This window comes from Balaenoptera musculus, chromosome 7 (assembly GCF_009873245.2).
Source record: "Balaenoptera musculus isolate JJ_BM4_2016_0621 chromosome 7, mBalMus1.pri.v3, whole genome shotgun sequence".
Classification (NCBI taxonomy): Eukaryota; Metazoa; Chordata; class Mammalia; order Artiodactyla; family Balaenopteridae; genus Balaenoptera; species Balaenoptera musculus.
In genome coordinates, this window is record NC_045791.1 from 51,580,223 (window position 1) to 51,597,143 (window position 16,921).

The 16,921-nt window shown below is 35.6% G+C and overlaps 1 protein-coding gene across 6 annotated transcripts in view; it reads left to right on the plus strand.

Annotated features, from left to right (window-relative positions):
• Positions 1–16,921, plus strand: part of UBR3 (ubiquitin protein ligase E3 component n-recognin 3) — a 224,368-nt gene that overhangs the window by 189,061 nt on the left and 18,386 nt on the right. For all 6 annotated transcript variants that reach the window (XM_036857253.1, XM_036857254.1, XM_036857259.1 and 3 more), the window contains 3 exons: positions 5,476–5,600; positions 11,525–11,632; positions 11,757–11,882. In XM_036857253.1, the coding sequence (XP_036713148.1) occupies positions 5,476–5,600; positions 11,525–11,632; positions 11,757–11,882 (359 nt within the window). The remainder of the gene's footprint in view (positions 1–5,475; positions 5,601–11,524; positions 11,633–11,756; positions 11,883–16,921) is intronic.

Below are 16,921 nucleotides of genomic sequence, written 5' to 3' on the forward strand. Positions count from 1 at the left end.
CATACTAGTATGATATTAACAGAATTAATATTATATTAGAAACACATTAATTATTGTTCCGCAGTTGTATGAGTTCTGTGAGTTCTTTGTATATTTTGGATATTAACCTCTTATTGGATACATTGTTTGCAAATATCTTCTTCCATTCAGTAGGCTACCTTTTTTGTTTTGTTTTGTTAATTTTTCATGGTAATTTTAGGAAAAGAATAAAGAGTCTGATACTGCCTTCAGATTATGTCCTATTTACTTGTATGATTTTTCACATTTGGGTTTTATTATTTTATATGTACTCTATCTTGTCCTAAAAGAAACTTGGAGCATTTTATGTCACCTTAACTCTAAAACAGTTTATGGAAGAGAAACTTTTGCAGACATCTCAATCCTCTTTGTCTTCTTGTTTATCACCTGCACTAAGCCTGGTACTTGTAGGCAAGCCAGTAAATAAATGGATGTTGAATAACTGTATCTCTGCAGGAGATTATAGATTCCCTGGATTACTCTTGCAAAACACAGCACAAATACTGTTGCATAGAGTGCGTACTCACTAAATATTTAATTGTCTGATTTTTGAAAATTTCTTGTGTTTTCATGCCTTACCCACTGAAGAAAATCTGGTTTACTTAGATTTTGTTTATATCATTCCAGAGTCAAGCTGTTGTCTCAGCTTGACATCAGTATCCTTTGAACTATATTCCTGTTTTAGGATCTTTATTTTGATGAAAAAAAAATCAGAAATATGGATAAAGATTTACATGTGATATCTATTTAAAAAGTTGCTTCATGAACTATAATGTTGCAAATTTTTAACAATGATGAATTGCATGCTAACAACAAAATGATGACTTCATCTTCTGAAATACTGTGATGAGATAGATGTGGCATCTACCTAGTTCAGTCCTCACAGCAGTTTAGAATACGAAGTAAAGAAATAATTTTCATTTGTGATTCTAAGGAAAAATTCACATTTTAAAGAGCCTCAGGCCAACATTTCTACCTTACCAGACTCTTTATCTTATGTGATCAGTAGGGGCAAGCTTTTAATTATTGAGCCCTTGAAAGTGCCTTGTCTCCCTACCCGCTTCCTTTTTCCTGTCACGCAGTAGCACTATAAAACTTAAAATCTGTACCATTGTTTAAAGTCTGTTTGCTTTTAAGGCATTTAAAATAAATATTGATCTTCCTTTGTTTACCCTCAGGTAGGTTGATAGTGGATTTTTGATTTTTTTAAAAAACAGATTGAGAGTAGATATCCAATTCCTTTTTCTCCTTTTTAAATTTTGATAATTACATGTGAAGGGCTTTGCTCTCTGTTGTAACCTTGGAAGACAGCAACCTGTTGACTTAGTATACACCTCAAATGAGTGATTCCTTGTTTTTTCCCTAAGTCCCTAAAATGCATTGATTTCACACATGGCAAGTATTCAGTAAATAAATATTTCTTAAATGAATGAGTGAATGTGAGAACTTAAGCTTAATCTGTGACTTTAAACTTCCAGTTTAAATATTTTTAAAATGATGATAATCAAGGCAAAGTAACAAAAAAAAATTAGTAGTTTGCTACAACAAAAAGCTAAAATTATGCTTAAAAAGTCATTGTCATTTTTTTAAATGCATCATTTCTTTTTAATTAAGAATTAATTTATGTAGTTTATAATGAGAAGAAACTAAATGTGAGTGGTATTTCTAGGCCATGTAAATGACTTACTGGTTAAAATCATTTTGTTTTGTGCTTAGTAGACAAAATTCTCTAATTTTTATCATTCTATTAAAACATTTAATCGTCATGAAATACTCTTTTTTTAATTTTGATGATACCATCCTTTCTTGGTTTTCCTCGTATCTATTTTTCTGCTCATTTTCAAGGCTCCTTTTCATTCACCTCTTCCTCTTCCCATTCTTTGAGTTGTTCCTTGGTTCCTGACCCCTTCTCAGTTTTACCTTCTTTCCTATAGCATCATCTGTACCTGTTCTTTGATGATTCCCAAATATTCTAGCTCCAGTCTACAGCTCCCTGGTGAGCTGCAGATTTCTACACATGCCTCAAACTCAACATATATAACATTAATTCATTTTCTTCCCATCCAAACTTGCTCTCTTCCTCTGTCTTCCATTTTAGTCAATACTACTACTAGTTACTCTTTGTAGAATGAGAGTCTACCATTATTTTCTACCTCCAAAGCTCTACCAAATGCTGTAATTTCTGTCATCTAAATACTTCTCTAATTCGACCCATTCTTTCCATCAGGCCATCTAATTTGACATATGCTAGAGTACTTTTGCTATCTGCTAATAGGTGTTCTTGCCTCTAGTCTTGTTTTAGTCCCTTTCTCCTAAGAAGCAGCAGTGAATATTTTAAAATTCAAATCTAATATTATCCCTATCCTGCTTAAAATTACTTCTCATCGCCCAGTCTAGATTCTATAAATCAAATGCTTACAGATATCAAATAAGTAACTTAAATAGTAATATTAATAACAACAGATATTTACTGATTGCCATTGCCAATCACTATTTTAAGCATCTAACTTAATCCCTTTAAAGCAGGTGATATTATCCTCATTTAACAGATGAAAAAATAGAAGCAGAGTGTTTAACTTGCCTAAGATCAGAAGAGTCAATTTAAATCTAGACAATTTGCCTTCATAGCCTAAATTCATTCTTAACAATAATGTCTTTGGTTTGATATAAATGGGAGTTGGGGACTGTGACAAGTTAGAGAATGCATGCTTGGCCGAAGAGGACACTTAACTATTCAGCTCCAGATAACTGTCATCATGTAAGAATGTGGACCCAGTATTGTCAGATCTTCCTGTTTTTCAAGAGTAAGTGGAAATCTGGACTTTTACAAGAAGTATCTGATTTTTAAATGTCAGTAACTAAAGACAAAACAGGGTAAAGACAAACCAAACATCTCTCCAGGCTGCATTCAGACAGGTAGCCTTCAGTTTGCAACCTTTGGTCTTCGGCATAAAGATTACTTTTCTAGCTTCATCTCTCGTAGATCGCTACTTATAGTCTAGATACATTGGACAATTTACATTTCTTGTAAGTCTTGGGCTCTTCTTGTGACCCTTGTAAAAACAGCTTCCTCTGTCTGGAATCCCCCTTTCCTTGCCTCATTCCATCTTTGCCTTCCTTATTATGGTTTATTTCTCTTCATCATTCAAGACTAACTCTCCTCGTTGGGGCAGGAGGCTTGAATTTTTTCTATTCCCTGCCCTTAGTCTGTATTAGTTCCTCCTCCTGTTTGCTCCCATCACACCCTGTACATACATATAGTCATCTGTCTCTCTCACTATCCAGACTCCAAGTCCTTATTGTCTATAACCTGGCATGCGTTAGGTGTTAAGATATTTAGAAATCCATTTAGAACTAGCTTATAAGCACAAAGAAAGAGCACTGATGGACTCACATAACCAAACTGTAGGAATTGGTAGTCTTAGGGATGACCAGAACCATGGCTTCAGATGCTGGCAGGGTTCTTGCCATCTTGGGTCTATCCCTCTCTCTGTGGATCTGCTTCATTCAGCCTTGCCTTAGACAGCCTCTGCCATAGACTAGGAGCATGACCTCTGATATTTCCAGACTCACATCTTTACACCTTCCCTTTGCCTCCAGTTAGAGAAATCCCAGATAGGTACTCTGACTGGCTCAGCTTATATCAAGTTCCCACCCCAACCCATAAACATTGGTAAGAGAAAGCATGTGCATGTGTATGGATGTGTGCACAGGCACACCACACACATACACACACACACACAGAAACACACACACATTTAAAATTAGGCAAGATTTTCCTTAGGGCATGATGTTTAAGGTGTCATCTGACTAATTTAAGAGTTAGCCAGGTTACAAGGAGGGAGTAATTCCACTTGAACAGAGACCCAGTAGAAGGATGCCAAATACTTCTTTTCAAAAGATCAGTCTTGCTGTAATAAACAGACAGAAAAGATTGCAGGGGGCAGGTAATGCTGATAAACCACTGTGCAGAAAAGAGTTAATAAAGAAGGCCTGAGTGCTATCCTTTGAAAGGCCTGCTTCCAAGGTTGGCCCTTGACTGGTATCTGGGAACTTCGATTTGGGGAGAGTTTCCACCATCCCACTGATAAGAATGGCTCTCTGTGCCTAAACTGTACAAACAATGTGGTTTATGCTGAACATACCTGCTTTCTTCCTGGGAATCTAGAACTTTGGTATGTGCTAGGCAGTGGGTACCTATGTGACCTGCTCCCAGTAAAAATCTTGGGCAGAGTTTCTTAACGAGCTTCCCTGGTATATATTTCACATGTACTGTCACAACACATTGCTGGGGGAATTAAGCACATCCTGTGTGACTCTGCAGGGAGAGGACTCTTGAAAGTTTCCTCTGGACTTAACCCAATATGCCTTTTCCTTTTGCTATTTTACTTTATATATATATATTTTTTTTTTGCTGTAATAAATCATAGGACTATATGCTGAGTTTGTGAGTCTTCCTAGTGAATCACCAAATCCGGAAGTGGTCTTGGGAACCCCCAACACAACTATTTAGGCTGGAATTTATAGGTCTAGGCAAGAAACGATGGAAGCATGGTCTGGGGTGTTGGAACTGACTTGAACAATATTTAAAAAGAATTGACAGGATTTGGTGATTGTTTTAATGTGGGGAGAAAGAGACAGGAAAGTATCAAGGATGTCTACAAGTTTTTGAATTTAGCAACTGATTAAGTGGTGGTAACTATTTACTAGGGGAGTAGCATAATATAATAGAAGGGATAACTGAATGATCTGTATGGATTCAAGTTCAGATGTGGGTGCTTATTAGCTTTGTTGTCACAGGCACATCTTTTGAAGCTCAATTGTCCAACTGAGACTGTTAATGAGAATTGAAAGGAGACATTTGAAGAAATTTTCTAAGTTATTAGCTGTATATAAACATTAATTATGATGACTAAGCTACCATTTATTAAGTACCTAATATGTGCAAGGCATTTTACATATTGTTACTACTGTTTTTGCACTGTTACAATTTTCATTGAGTTTTAAAATTCAATTACAGTACTTAAAATATTGGGATTTTTTTTTTTTACTTTAGAAGTTCTATATTGTATTGTATTAATTTTTATAAGATATATATCAAATTAGAAGCAGATAAAGTGTTGGTTTTAAACACTCAGACTCCCAGACATTGTTATTAAGCACATGATGCCCAGTAAGGGGATTTGCCAAGGGTACACAGTTATTCTGAGGTTGAAACAGAGCACACTTCTCATTCTGCTAAAAGCCTCTTATTGGCATATTGTGTAGATGAATAAAGGAGATTTGATTTCATAATTTCAGATCTGTTGGGTAGCAAATATCACATTGTTATTTTATTACTTAAATATTGAACAAAGACCAGTTACACATGCAAGGAAAGTCATGTATTTGTGAAATTATCTTGAGTACAAAATGTCTAGATTCCAAAGAAATAATGATCTTCTCTTTCTCTTGTAGACCATTTCACCTGCATTGTGAAGGTGCTTTTTACCCTATTGTACACGCAAGGTCTTGTGGCACTTTCAGTTAAATGCAGTGAGGAAGATAGGTCAGCCTGGAAACACACGGGAGCTCTCAAAAAGGTTAGTGTCTTGTCTGAATTTGTTATTTAGTAGTTAGGTGAATTTATTTAAGTTGGTGATATGAATGAATGAGATTAGATGTTTGAAAGGCAAAACGAGTTATTTTTAATAATTTTTAAAATAGATTTATTTATTTTTGGCTGCGTTGGGTCTTCGTTACAGCGAGCGGGGGCTACTCTTTGTTGTGGTGTGTGGGCTTCTCACTGCAATGGCTTCTCTTGTTGTGGAACACAGGCTCTAGGTGCACAGGCTTCAGTAGTTGTGGCACTCGGGCTCAGTAGTTGTGGATCTCAGGCTCTAGAGCGCAGACTCAGTAGTTATGGCGCACGGGCTTAGTTGCTCCGAGGCATGTGGGATATTCCTGGACCAGGGCTCGAACCTGTGTCCCCTGCATTGGCAGGCGGATTCGTAGCCACTGCACCTCCAGGGAAGTCCACAAAATGAGTTATTAACAGTATTTTAATTGGAAATGGAGCACCTTCAGGTTATAAACGTTGAAAATGTTTTCCTTGCACAATGAGGTCTTCTGTGTCTCTAAACGTTGGCCTTTTCCCCTTTGTATCTGGACAGTTTTGTTTTTGCTGCAAGCCTTAAACTTAGAGAAGTTATAAAAATTGTATCAACACAGTTAGCAAGTAATAAAATGTATGTAGACTTGCCTGTTTTACTTATCTGTCATCTTTTCTTCTCCTTGCCTCATCCCCAATCACAATCCAAAGATCGCTTTTGACTCACCACTTCTAGATGTAAAAATCCTGGCCTTTTCTTAGTTATACCTCTTTAAAAACTACTTTTTTCCCATGTTTAAAAATATATAGATATATAAATTCTTAGTAAATTTAAAGGCATTCTCTTTCAGTTAAAATTATATGAACAATTTAGAAAAATTGTGCAAGTTTAGTTAAATGTAAGTATTTTCAGTGGCTTGAAAACAGTTGGGATACTATGGAACCAAAGAACTGAGTGAGTAGTTTGGCGTAGAGATAGGTGAAATAAGAAGATTACTTCCCTGTTTATTTGGGGAAGTTGGTAGGAAAAAATAATAAGTATAGTGTAAATTGAACCTTTTCTTTGGTTTATAGACTCTTAAAGAAGTTTTAAACCTCATTGAAAAGTTTCTGTTAAAGTCACATCTACTTGTATTAAAGGAGAGAAAACCAATTGTAGATATTGATACATGAAATGTATTCAATATAACCTTCACTTTTATCACTAGTTTAGTCCCAAATCATGGTTATGTGTACAGAAATTTAATGTAGTATCATTATGAAGTTTGTTATATCTTAATTTAGGGATACTGGTTGTTGGCCATTGAACCTGAGTACTAGGCCAAGCTCCTGCCACTAAATAAAGATATTACTTTTTTGTTCAAGACATAAAAACTCTCTGAACCTCAGCCTTGTCATAGGTAAATGAGAAATTAAGAACATATGATTTATAAGGGCCCCTCTGTTTCTAAAATTCTGTTATTGGAAATAACAAAATGAGTTTCTGTCTTTTCCTTCAGTGATTTTTTCCTCCTTGTTTCTAGTTGTTTTTTGGATAATTTTGCCTTCTGCAATTATCTTTCTTTTTTCTAAATGTTCTTTCAGTCTCTCTGAGTGCACTCTAATCTGATATTGGGATTGTTTGTATTCAAATCAGGTATAACAGGTTTCTATGCTGTGTCATTGTTTAAATGTTTCTTTAGTAAGTTGTCTAACCATGAAAAAAGTACACATTTAAAACATTTTCTGATATAGTTTGGGTCTAAATCTATTCATCTGACTGTTCACTAAAATGAGACCTACTGACAGAAAATTAGACAATTGTAAATCTATGATGGAAGGAACATGAAGTAATTTAGGTAACTTCTGTCAATTTTCTTTCTCAATTTGATCATTGTTAGCTATTTTTTAAAATACTTAATAAAACATTTAATATAAGGCAGATTCTTATCAGAACATAAATTAGAAATTTATAGCCATATAAATTGCTTCAGTGAATGAGAACAAAAAATTATGATATCCTGTAGGTTGGTTTGCCACATTATTAGCTTTTTCTACCATAAATCTAAACATTTAGGTATATAGGATTATAAATAATAGCAAAAATAATATTTATGTACAGTGAAACATCACTGTGATTTCTGTAATTATTCTGTATCATTCATTCCTCCTTTAAAAAATTTCCTTCTTCCTTTAGTTCTTCCCTCCTCTCACTCCCTTCCTTTTTTTCTTTCTTCATTGAGCCTCATTCATTTCATCCTTATAATTCCTTATCCTCAGGTATGATAACTCCAATGAAAACAGATCTAATCTGGTAAAATAAAATACATAGGTACTGTGTATTTTTCAAAGGGATTTTAGAGTTAATTTGATAATGAGGTTTAGTTGTTTGGAAAAATCATCATTATAGTTAGTATAAACTGTGATCTTTCGGTTAGTGGAATTTCTGTTAAGAGTTTTTATACCAGGATTTCTTAATCTGGGGTCCTTTCCCTTTGTTTTGTTTTGGGGAGTAGGACCATAGCATCCAGCATATACTCAAAGGGCCTGTCACCCCAAAAAGTTTAAGAAGCACTATAATTTTTTCTTTCTTAAAATAAATTTATTTATTTATTTATTTATTTTTGGCTGTGTTGGGTCTTCGTTGCTGCATGCGGGCTTTCTCTAGTTGCGGTGAGTGGGGACTACTCTTCATTGCAGTGCGCGGGCTTCTCATTGCGGTGGCTTCTCTTGCTGCGGAGCACGGGCTCTAGGTGCGCGGGCTTCAGTAGTTGTGGCGCGTGGGCTTCAGTAGTTGTGGCACATGGGCTCAGTAGTTACGGCTTGTGGGCTCTAGAGCGCAGGCTCAGTAGTTGTGGCACATGGGCTTAGCTGCTCCGCGGCATGTGGGATCTTCCCGGACCAGGGCTCGAACCCGTGTCCCCTGCATTGGCAGGTGGATTCTTAACCACTGTGCCACCAGAGAAGTCCCTAGAAGCACTATAATTTAGACAAAGCATCTACCCAACACAGCGTCTGTTGCATCTCTCAACTCTTAATTCTTTTCTTTATTTAACTCACATACTTCTGCCACTTCTCCCACAGGATTCTTCTGATCATGATCATGGATGGTTCATCCATGGTCTCAGAAATCCTCTTCTTAAGCTTTATTTATTTAAAAAAAAAAAGAAAAGCTTTACTTCTTAAAGCTTATCTTCTTAGCTTTACCAAGGAGCCTACTCTTTGCTTTATTTAAATATTGCTTATATAAAATATGGTTTCCTAAGACTTCTTATGTATGAAATAAAATTATTTTCTTATCTAATACTCTTCTAGTGGGAAGAGTTCGCAATACAAAACAGTGACTACTACATTATATTTGACTTTCTGATCTAATATAGTACCTCCTTTAAGTAAAAAAAAAATACTTAAAATGTATCTGATAACAATAATTTAAAAAATAATTATTGCTCAATAACTTGCTTGGGTGATCTGAGTATCATTTGTTTCTTATTGGAGGATATTTTCCCCATAATTTGGAAAGTATTATACTTGAAATACTTTTCTGTTGTTATGCTCTATAAATCTTTTACTCAAAAGAGTATGTTGAATTAGGCTTTTAGGCTGTCTTGTATATTTTCACAACTTTAAATATGTCACATTGATTAATAGGCAGCAAAATTGTGGTAATATTTTCTTTTGAATTGCCTATTCAAGAACTACTCTGATTAAATCAATTCTAAAAACATAACATGTTGCTGTTTTGATATTCAGTGGGATATTGATTCTTGTAAATTATATGTAACCTGCAAGTCATCATATTTGGCAAGTGATCATCCTGTTGATTAATTAGGCAGGGGTGGGGTGGGTCACATGATATAAGGATAGCAGTTGCTGAGTCAGGGACTTTTTATAGTTTATCAGGACATGATAACACTACATGGCTGCATGATATGGCAGAAAGCAGAGGAGTAACTTAAAGATAATGCAAAGAATTGATTATTAAAAGAGAGACATCCAGGCAAGTTCCAAGGTCAAAAACTCCATTACCAAAATAAATTCCATCAATTAACCACCAGGTATTATTGCTCAGAGTTTTGTTATGCAAAGGGAGACTTAGAAAATATAAAGCATAGTTCCTGACATTTTGGAATTTACAGTCTAGTTGAAGAGAGCACAATAACATGTGAGAAAGAAAGTATCATCAAACAACAAATTCTGTGGTCGTGACTATTAGTGCCTTAAAAATTCAGGATAAACTTATATCCCATACTGTTTACTCAGTGCTTATATTTTACTATTTAAAAAATATAGTTAGGGACTTCCCTGGTGATGCAGTGGTTAAGAATCCTCCTGCCAGTGCAGGGGACATGGGTTTGAGCCCTGGTCTGGGAAGATCCCACATGCTGCGGAGCAACTAAGCCCGTGCGCCACAACTACTGAGCCTGTGCTCTAGAGCCCGCAAGCCACAACTACTGAGCCCGTGAGCCACAACTACTGAAGCCCGCGCACCTAGAGCCCATGCTCCGCAACAAGAGAAGCCACCGTGATGAGAAGCCCGCGCACCGCAATGAAGGGTAGCCCCCACTCGCCGCAACTAGAGAAAGCCTGCGCGCAGCAACGAGGACCCAATGCAGCCATAACTAACTAAACTAAATAAATAAATAAATAAATAAATAAAGTATTAAAAAATTTAAAAATTAAAAATATAGTTAATGAATAAACATCACAACAAACTTATTACGTTAAGATTGTTTATACTTTACTGTAATTTGCAACAACTTTTAATATCTCAGTGAATATAAAAAGTGCATTTCTTTATGTGCAAAAACCTTACTGAAATAAATTTAAATTTATAAATAGCCATTTTTTTCTTTCTTATAAAAAGTATAGTCATTAAGCTTAATTAATTTGTAGATTGTTATTTAATGTTATCTGTAATTCTGTAATAAACATATGGTCCTATTTATTTTTACATTAAGTTGTTTTAACAAATTCTATTCAAGGAATTTGAGTAAAACTGTAAAAGAAAAAAATTGGGGGTCCATGTTATATTTCATGCATGTATGATTTTATCACTGTAACGAGTGTATATATACTTCTATTTTTTGCACACCACTCTATAAACATTTTTTTCTGTAGCTCAAATTTGTCATATTTACTGCCTATAAAATATTCTGATATTGCATAATTTAGGTAACTGCTTCACCTTTTTTAAAAAAATAAATCTATTTATTTATTTATTTATTTATTTTTGGCTGCGTTGGGTCTTCGTTGCTGTGCGTGGGCTCTCTCTAGTTGCGGTGAGCGGGGGCTACTCTTTGTTGCAGTGAGCGGGCTTCTCATCACAGTGGCTTCTCTTGTTGCGGAGCACGGCCTCTAGGCTCGTGGGCTTCAGTAGTTGTGGCTTGTGGGCTCTAGAGTGCAGGCTCAGTAGTTGTGGTGCACGGGCTTAGTTGCTCCATGGCATGTGGGATCTTCCCAGACCAGGGCTTGAACCCATGTCCCCTGCATTGGCAGGTGGACTCTTAACCAGAGAAGTCCAATAACTGCTTCACTTCTGTTGGTCATTTCTAATTTTTCACTATTATAATGCTTCAGTGAATGTCATGGGCATAAAGTTCTTCTTTTCTCTTTAGATTATTTCCTTAGGAAGAATTTCCAGGAGTGAGAATTACTGGGACAAAAGATAGGATATAGATATGTTCATTTACACATATATTATGTAACTTATATGCTGTGTTTTAAAGAAGTATTGGAATAGCTTTAATCACCTATCCAAATTCATTGTGAATCCAGAGGTGTACTGTTGTACACAGATTTTGAGCAAGTGAAGTTTACATGCTTGGAAAGTAATGTAATCATGATTATACTCTACTCATTAAAAGGTATTCTTTCCAATGTAAATGGTTTTGTAATTTTCAGTGACTAATGGAATTAATTTTTAATTTTTTCCAGAATACATGTGATGCAGAGAAGTCTTATGAAGTGTTATTGAGCTTTGTGATAAGGGAACTATCTAAAGGAAAGTTATACCATGAAGAAGGAACGCAGGAGTGTGCAACGGTATGTTCTCTATGACCAGATGTAGTGGTTATTTAAAAATTTAGATTTTCTTGCCATTATGAATATTACTGTTTGTTATGTCTATTGTAGAACGAATTGTTCTGATTTTCTTTTTTAACTTTAGATTAGCCCTGTTGCTTGGTCTCCTGAATCCACGGAAAAATACTTACAGGACTTCTGCTTACCTTTCCTCAGAGTCACCAGCCTTCTTCAGCACCACCTTTTTGGGGAGGATTTACCTAGCTGCCAGGTATAATTTGTGGTAGAGAGTAGGGAGCCTTTTTTTTTTTTCAAACAATTATTTAATTTTAAAAAATATACTGACATATAATAACTTATATCTATTATATATCCAGAACTGTCATACAAGTATATGTTAGTCTAACTCAAAGGAATAAATATTTAGATTATTTACTATTATTGTTACTTTTGTATTTGTTAGCATCTACCCATTTTTATAGTAATATTACTAATATTTGACATTAGAGGAGTTTTGGATTAGATCTGTGGTAATAAATGCCCAGTACTTGAACAGAAGATAGTATTCATATTAATATATTTATCACTAATCGTCATTGGCTTTTAATATCCTTTTTAAAGGGTGTCATGTTATGTTGGCCAGCAAGCTGGTTGTTTGAATATCTGATGGAATTTATGTAATTTTAGAATTGCAAAATATTCAATTTGTAGCCAATTAAAACTTGGATGAATGAATTATCACTGGTTTAATCATTTTGTAAAACTGTGGGTCAGTGTGAGTAGGCAAGAAAGTGACAGAGTAGGAAACCAGAAGGTAAGTAAACCAAACTGTGTTTATAGGATTATGTCCCTGACATTATCTGCCATTCATTTCCAGGGAATTTGATGTGAGAATTAAGTCACTTATCATATTTATGGTCTTTGAAGCCTGCATGCGGTGTATCAGAATTAAGCTGTTGATTGTTCCTTCTCTCTTAAATAATTGACCATTGCATTAAATAGTTTGGATTCCTTGGTTTTTATCAAGTGATTCAAGATAAACTCTGCACATTTGTCCCCAAAACATTCTATTTAGAATTCTAAGATATTGAACAAATTAAAAATATTCATCCATTAGATATTTTCTTTCATAGTTATTTATTTTTAAATTTGAACTTAAAAGCATGTTTCCTTCTGGCATGTGAACATCCTCAAGCATAGAGAAGGTTAACCAAACAAAATCTACTACTTCCTTCATCAGCTTTGCTTTCTTCACATTTAAAAGCCAAAGGCTGTGGTTCTTTGTGTTCTTGTTACCTTTGTGTTCTTGTATTCTTGGTTTATTTTGTCATTTGTTTTTTATTGGAGGGTATTTTTCTCCCATAAACTGAGAAGTACCTGGACGCAGAAGCTCTAGTATTGAGCACTGAAAATTAGTCTGGGGCTTGGGTGTACAGTGATGCCTATAGTAGAGCACTGGGAATATACTTAGACCAAGGAAGAAATTTATCTGTTAGGAGGCATGAAAAGGAATGGTGTGACATAGTGTCAGAAAGACAGGTTAAGGGGAAATTGTGGTGGATCTTGAATTTCACATGAAAGGAATTTGGACCACTGAAAGATTTTTGGACAAAAATGTGACATGATTCAAATTTTATTTCAGCATGAAACCTCATTCTTTTTTTTTTTTAAAGAAATTCACGTTCTTTTTTATTTATTTATGACTGTGTTGAGTCTTCGTTTCTGTGCGAGGGCTTTCTCTAGTTGCGGCAAGTGGGGACCACTCTTCATCGCGGTGCGCGGGCCTTTCACCATCGCGGCCTCTCTTGTTGTGGAGCACAGGCTCCAGACGCACAGGCTCAGTAATTGTGGCTCACGGGCCCAGTTGCTCCGTGGCATGTGGGATATTCCCAGACCAGGGCTCGAACCCGTGTCCCGTGCATTGGCAGGCAGATTCTCAACCACTGCGCCACCAGGGAAGCCCCGAAACCTCATTCTAATATAAGACATTTTGTGAGCTGTGAGGATTGGAGGGACTAGGAACAGAAAAGCCAGTTGGGAAAGGAAATATTAGAAATAGAAGAGGATAGGGAGCAATTAAAGATCTTGGAGATGAAATAGTAAGGATTTGACAGCTACTTGAACATGTAGGAGTCAAGGGAGAAGAAAGAAGCATACTGTACTTGGGTTTTGAGCCTGGGAGATTTGAACTGTTAGGGTACAGTTGATGGAGGAGGAATATGGAGCAGTTTTGTGTGGGCCAAGATGAAAGTATTTTGCATATATTCAATTTGAGGGGTTGGTTGGATTATTTGAGTTAAGTGGATATACTCACCTGAAGTGAGAAAAGTAAGATTACAACTTTAGATAGAAATTTGCTCTTTCTGTTTAGAGTTCTGTCATCTGTGTAATCTTTTTTTGCTTTTAAGTATATATGTAATACATAAAAATGTATGTAATTATAGAAATACATGAATATATAATATAGAAATATAAATATACAGTTAGATATTTGCTTGCTCTTCTACTTTATTCACTTTGGCTTTTTTGTTTCTACTAATCATGGTAGTATGATATAGATGGGTATAATATTATGCCTACTTTTAACTTTTGTGAATTTGACATTTTTTTCTTTATGTCACTTTCTTTCATTTGGAGTATTTTGTTTCACCCATTCATATCTCATACTTTTGTCCAAAAAATGTTTTATTAAAATTTATTCCTTTGCTCCCTTTGATTCTAATTGCAAATCTACTCACTCAGCAGTTTTCCCATAATGTTTTCTTTATTTCTTGAAGTTAACTCAGGAATCGTTCATTCATAGCCCTTTGTTTCATTTGGGGGAGAAAGGACTAAACATTTATTTGTTCAGAGATATTTACAAAGCAGTTTATAATGGCTGGCTGTTTCTTAACTAGCTTATAAACTAGGTTTTCACTTTACAGTGAGGAAACTGAAGGATGAAGACACATCTAAGCTAGTAAGTCAGTTAGAGGTAGAATTTACCACGTTCATCTGATAGTATTTATATTGTTCCCCTTGTTCACTTCTTAAACTGAAATTATCTCTTCAATTTTGAGAGGAAAGATGGAGGTGCATATGTACGCAATTCAGTTGATCACACTCCTTAGCTTTGGCGTACTAAGTATAGTGCCTCTAATGTTATTCTCCCTTTGTTCCCCACACGATATCTAATCCCTTACTTCTCAGAAGTAATGTGTATGTCAATATAAACTGCATATAGTGTTATTTTGTGTTTTTTTTTTAACATCTTTATTGAAGTATAATTGCCTTACAATGGTGTGTTAGCTTCTGCTTTATAACAAAGTTAATCAGTTATACATATACAATATGTTCCCATATCTCTTCCCTCTTGCATCTCCCTCCCTCCCACCCTCCCCATCCCACCCCTCTAGGTGGTCACAAAGCACCGAGCTGATCTCCCTGTGCTATGCGGCTGCTTCCCACTAGCTATCTATTTTACATTTGGTAGTGTATATATGTCCATGACACTCTCTCACCCTGTCACATCTCACCCCACCCCCTCCCCATATCCTCAAGTCCATTCTCTAGTAGGTCTGTGTCTTTATTCCTGTCTTGCCACTAGGTTCTTCATGGCTTTTTTTCCCCTTAGATTCCGTATATATGTGTTAGCATACTGTATTTGTTTTTCTCTTTCTGACTTATTTCACTCTGTATGACAGACTCTAACTCCATCCACCTCATTACAAATACCTCCATTTCATTTCTTTTTATGGCTGAGTAATATTCCATTGTATATATGTGCCACATCTTCTTTATCCATTCATCTGTCGATGGACATTTAGGTTGCTTCCATGTCCTGGCTATTGTAAATAGAGCTGCAATGAACATTTTGGTACATGACTCTTTTTGAACTATGGTTTTCTCAGGGTATATGCCCAGTAGTGGGATTGCTGGATCGTATGGTAGTTCTATTTGTAGTTTTTTAAGGAACCTCCATACTGTTCTCCATAGTGGTTGTGTTTGTTTAATTTGTATAACTGGTATTGTGCTGTAAATCTTGTATCTTTCTTACTTTTTTCGTGCTTAAATATTATATCATTTAGACCTAATCATGTAGCTCGAGATAATTCTTTCTTTTTTCTTCATAGTGGTATTCCAATATATGTGTATTCCACATTTTACTTACTCCTCATTGGTGAACATCTAGGCTGCCTTCAAATCTTTGCTACCATGAAAAAAAATAAACTGCTGCAATGAACCTAATGTTTTGTATACTTTTAAACTTTCTCTGGATTCTATACCTAGCGAGCTATGGGATTGCCTATGTATGTATGGGATACATTCTGCCTCCTTGCCTCTAACATGGCTGCTCAAGGTTCACATTCCCATTTGCATTGCATGAGGGTTCTTATTTCCTGCCCTATACTTGCTAGCACTTATTATCCAGTGTTCTAATATTTGCCAGTCAGATGGGGGTAAAGTATATGCTTATGGTTAATTTACTTTGCATTTCTCTAATATAAATGCAGTTGATCATCAGTCCATGTACTTTTTAGACATTTAAATTTTCCTCTGTATATTTCCTATTCCTATTCTTTGAGCATTTAAAAAAATTGGGTTTTCTGTCACTGTCTTGCTATTGCTTTGTCAGTTTTGCAGATATCTTTTAACAGACTTTGTATTGCCCTTTGTGGAACAGAAATATTTAATTTTAATGTCGTCAGACCTATCACTTTTTTATTTATGACTTATGCTTTTGGAATCTTATTTTTAAAATCCTTCTCCAGTCTGAGATTATAAAGTTATTTTATATTTTCTTCTCTTATTTTTATAGTTTTGTCTTTACATTTATGTTTTTCATTTAATCTGAAGTTTATTTTGTAGTAAGGTATGAAGTAAAGATTTAATTTTTTCTCCATTTGATGAGGCAGTTTTCCTAAGACTATTTACAAAATAATCTATTTATAAAATAACCTAACTTTTTCATACTAATTTCTTATGCTAACATGTTTCTATATTTCTGGATTCTTTGTTGTATACTACTGACCTATTTGTTCCTATACTAGTAGCACACTCTTTTTTTTTTTAAAGTAAACATTTATTTATTTTTGGCTGCATTGGGTCTTCGTTGCTGCACACTGGCCTTCTCTAGTTGCGGCGAGCGGCGGCTACTCTTCGTTGCGGTGCGCGGGCTTCTCATTGCGGTGCCTTCTCTTGTTGCGGAGCACTGGCTCTAGGCGTGCGGGCTTCAGTAGTTGTGGCACGTGGGCTCAGTAGTTGTGGCTCGTGGGCTCTAGAGCGCAGGCTCAGTAGTCTTGGCGCATGGGCTTAGTTGCTCCGTGGCAT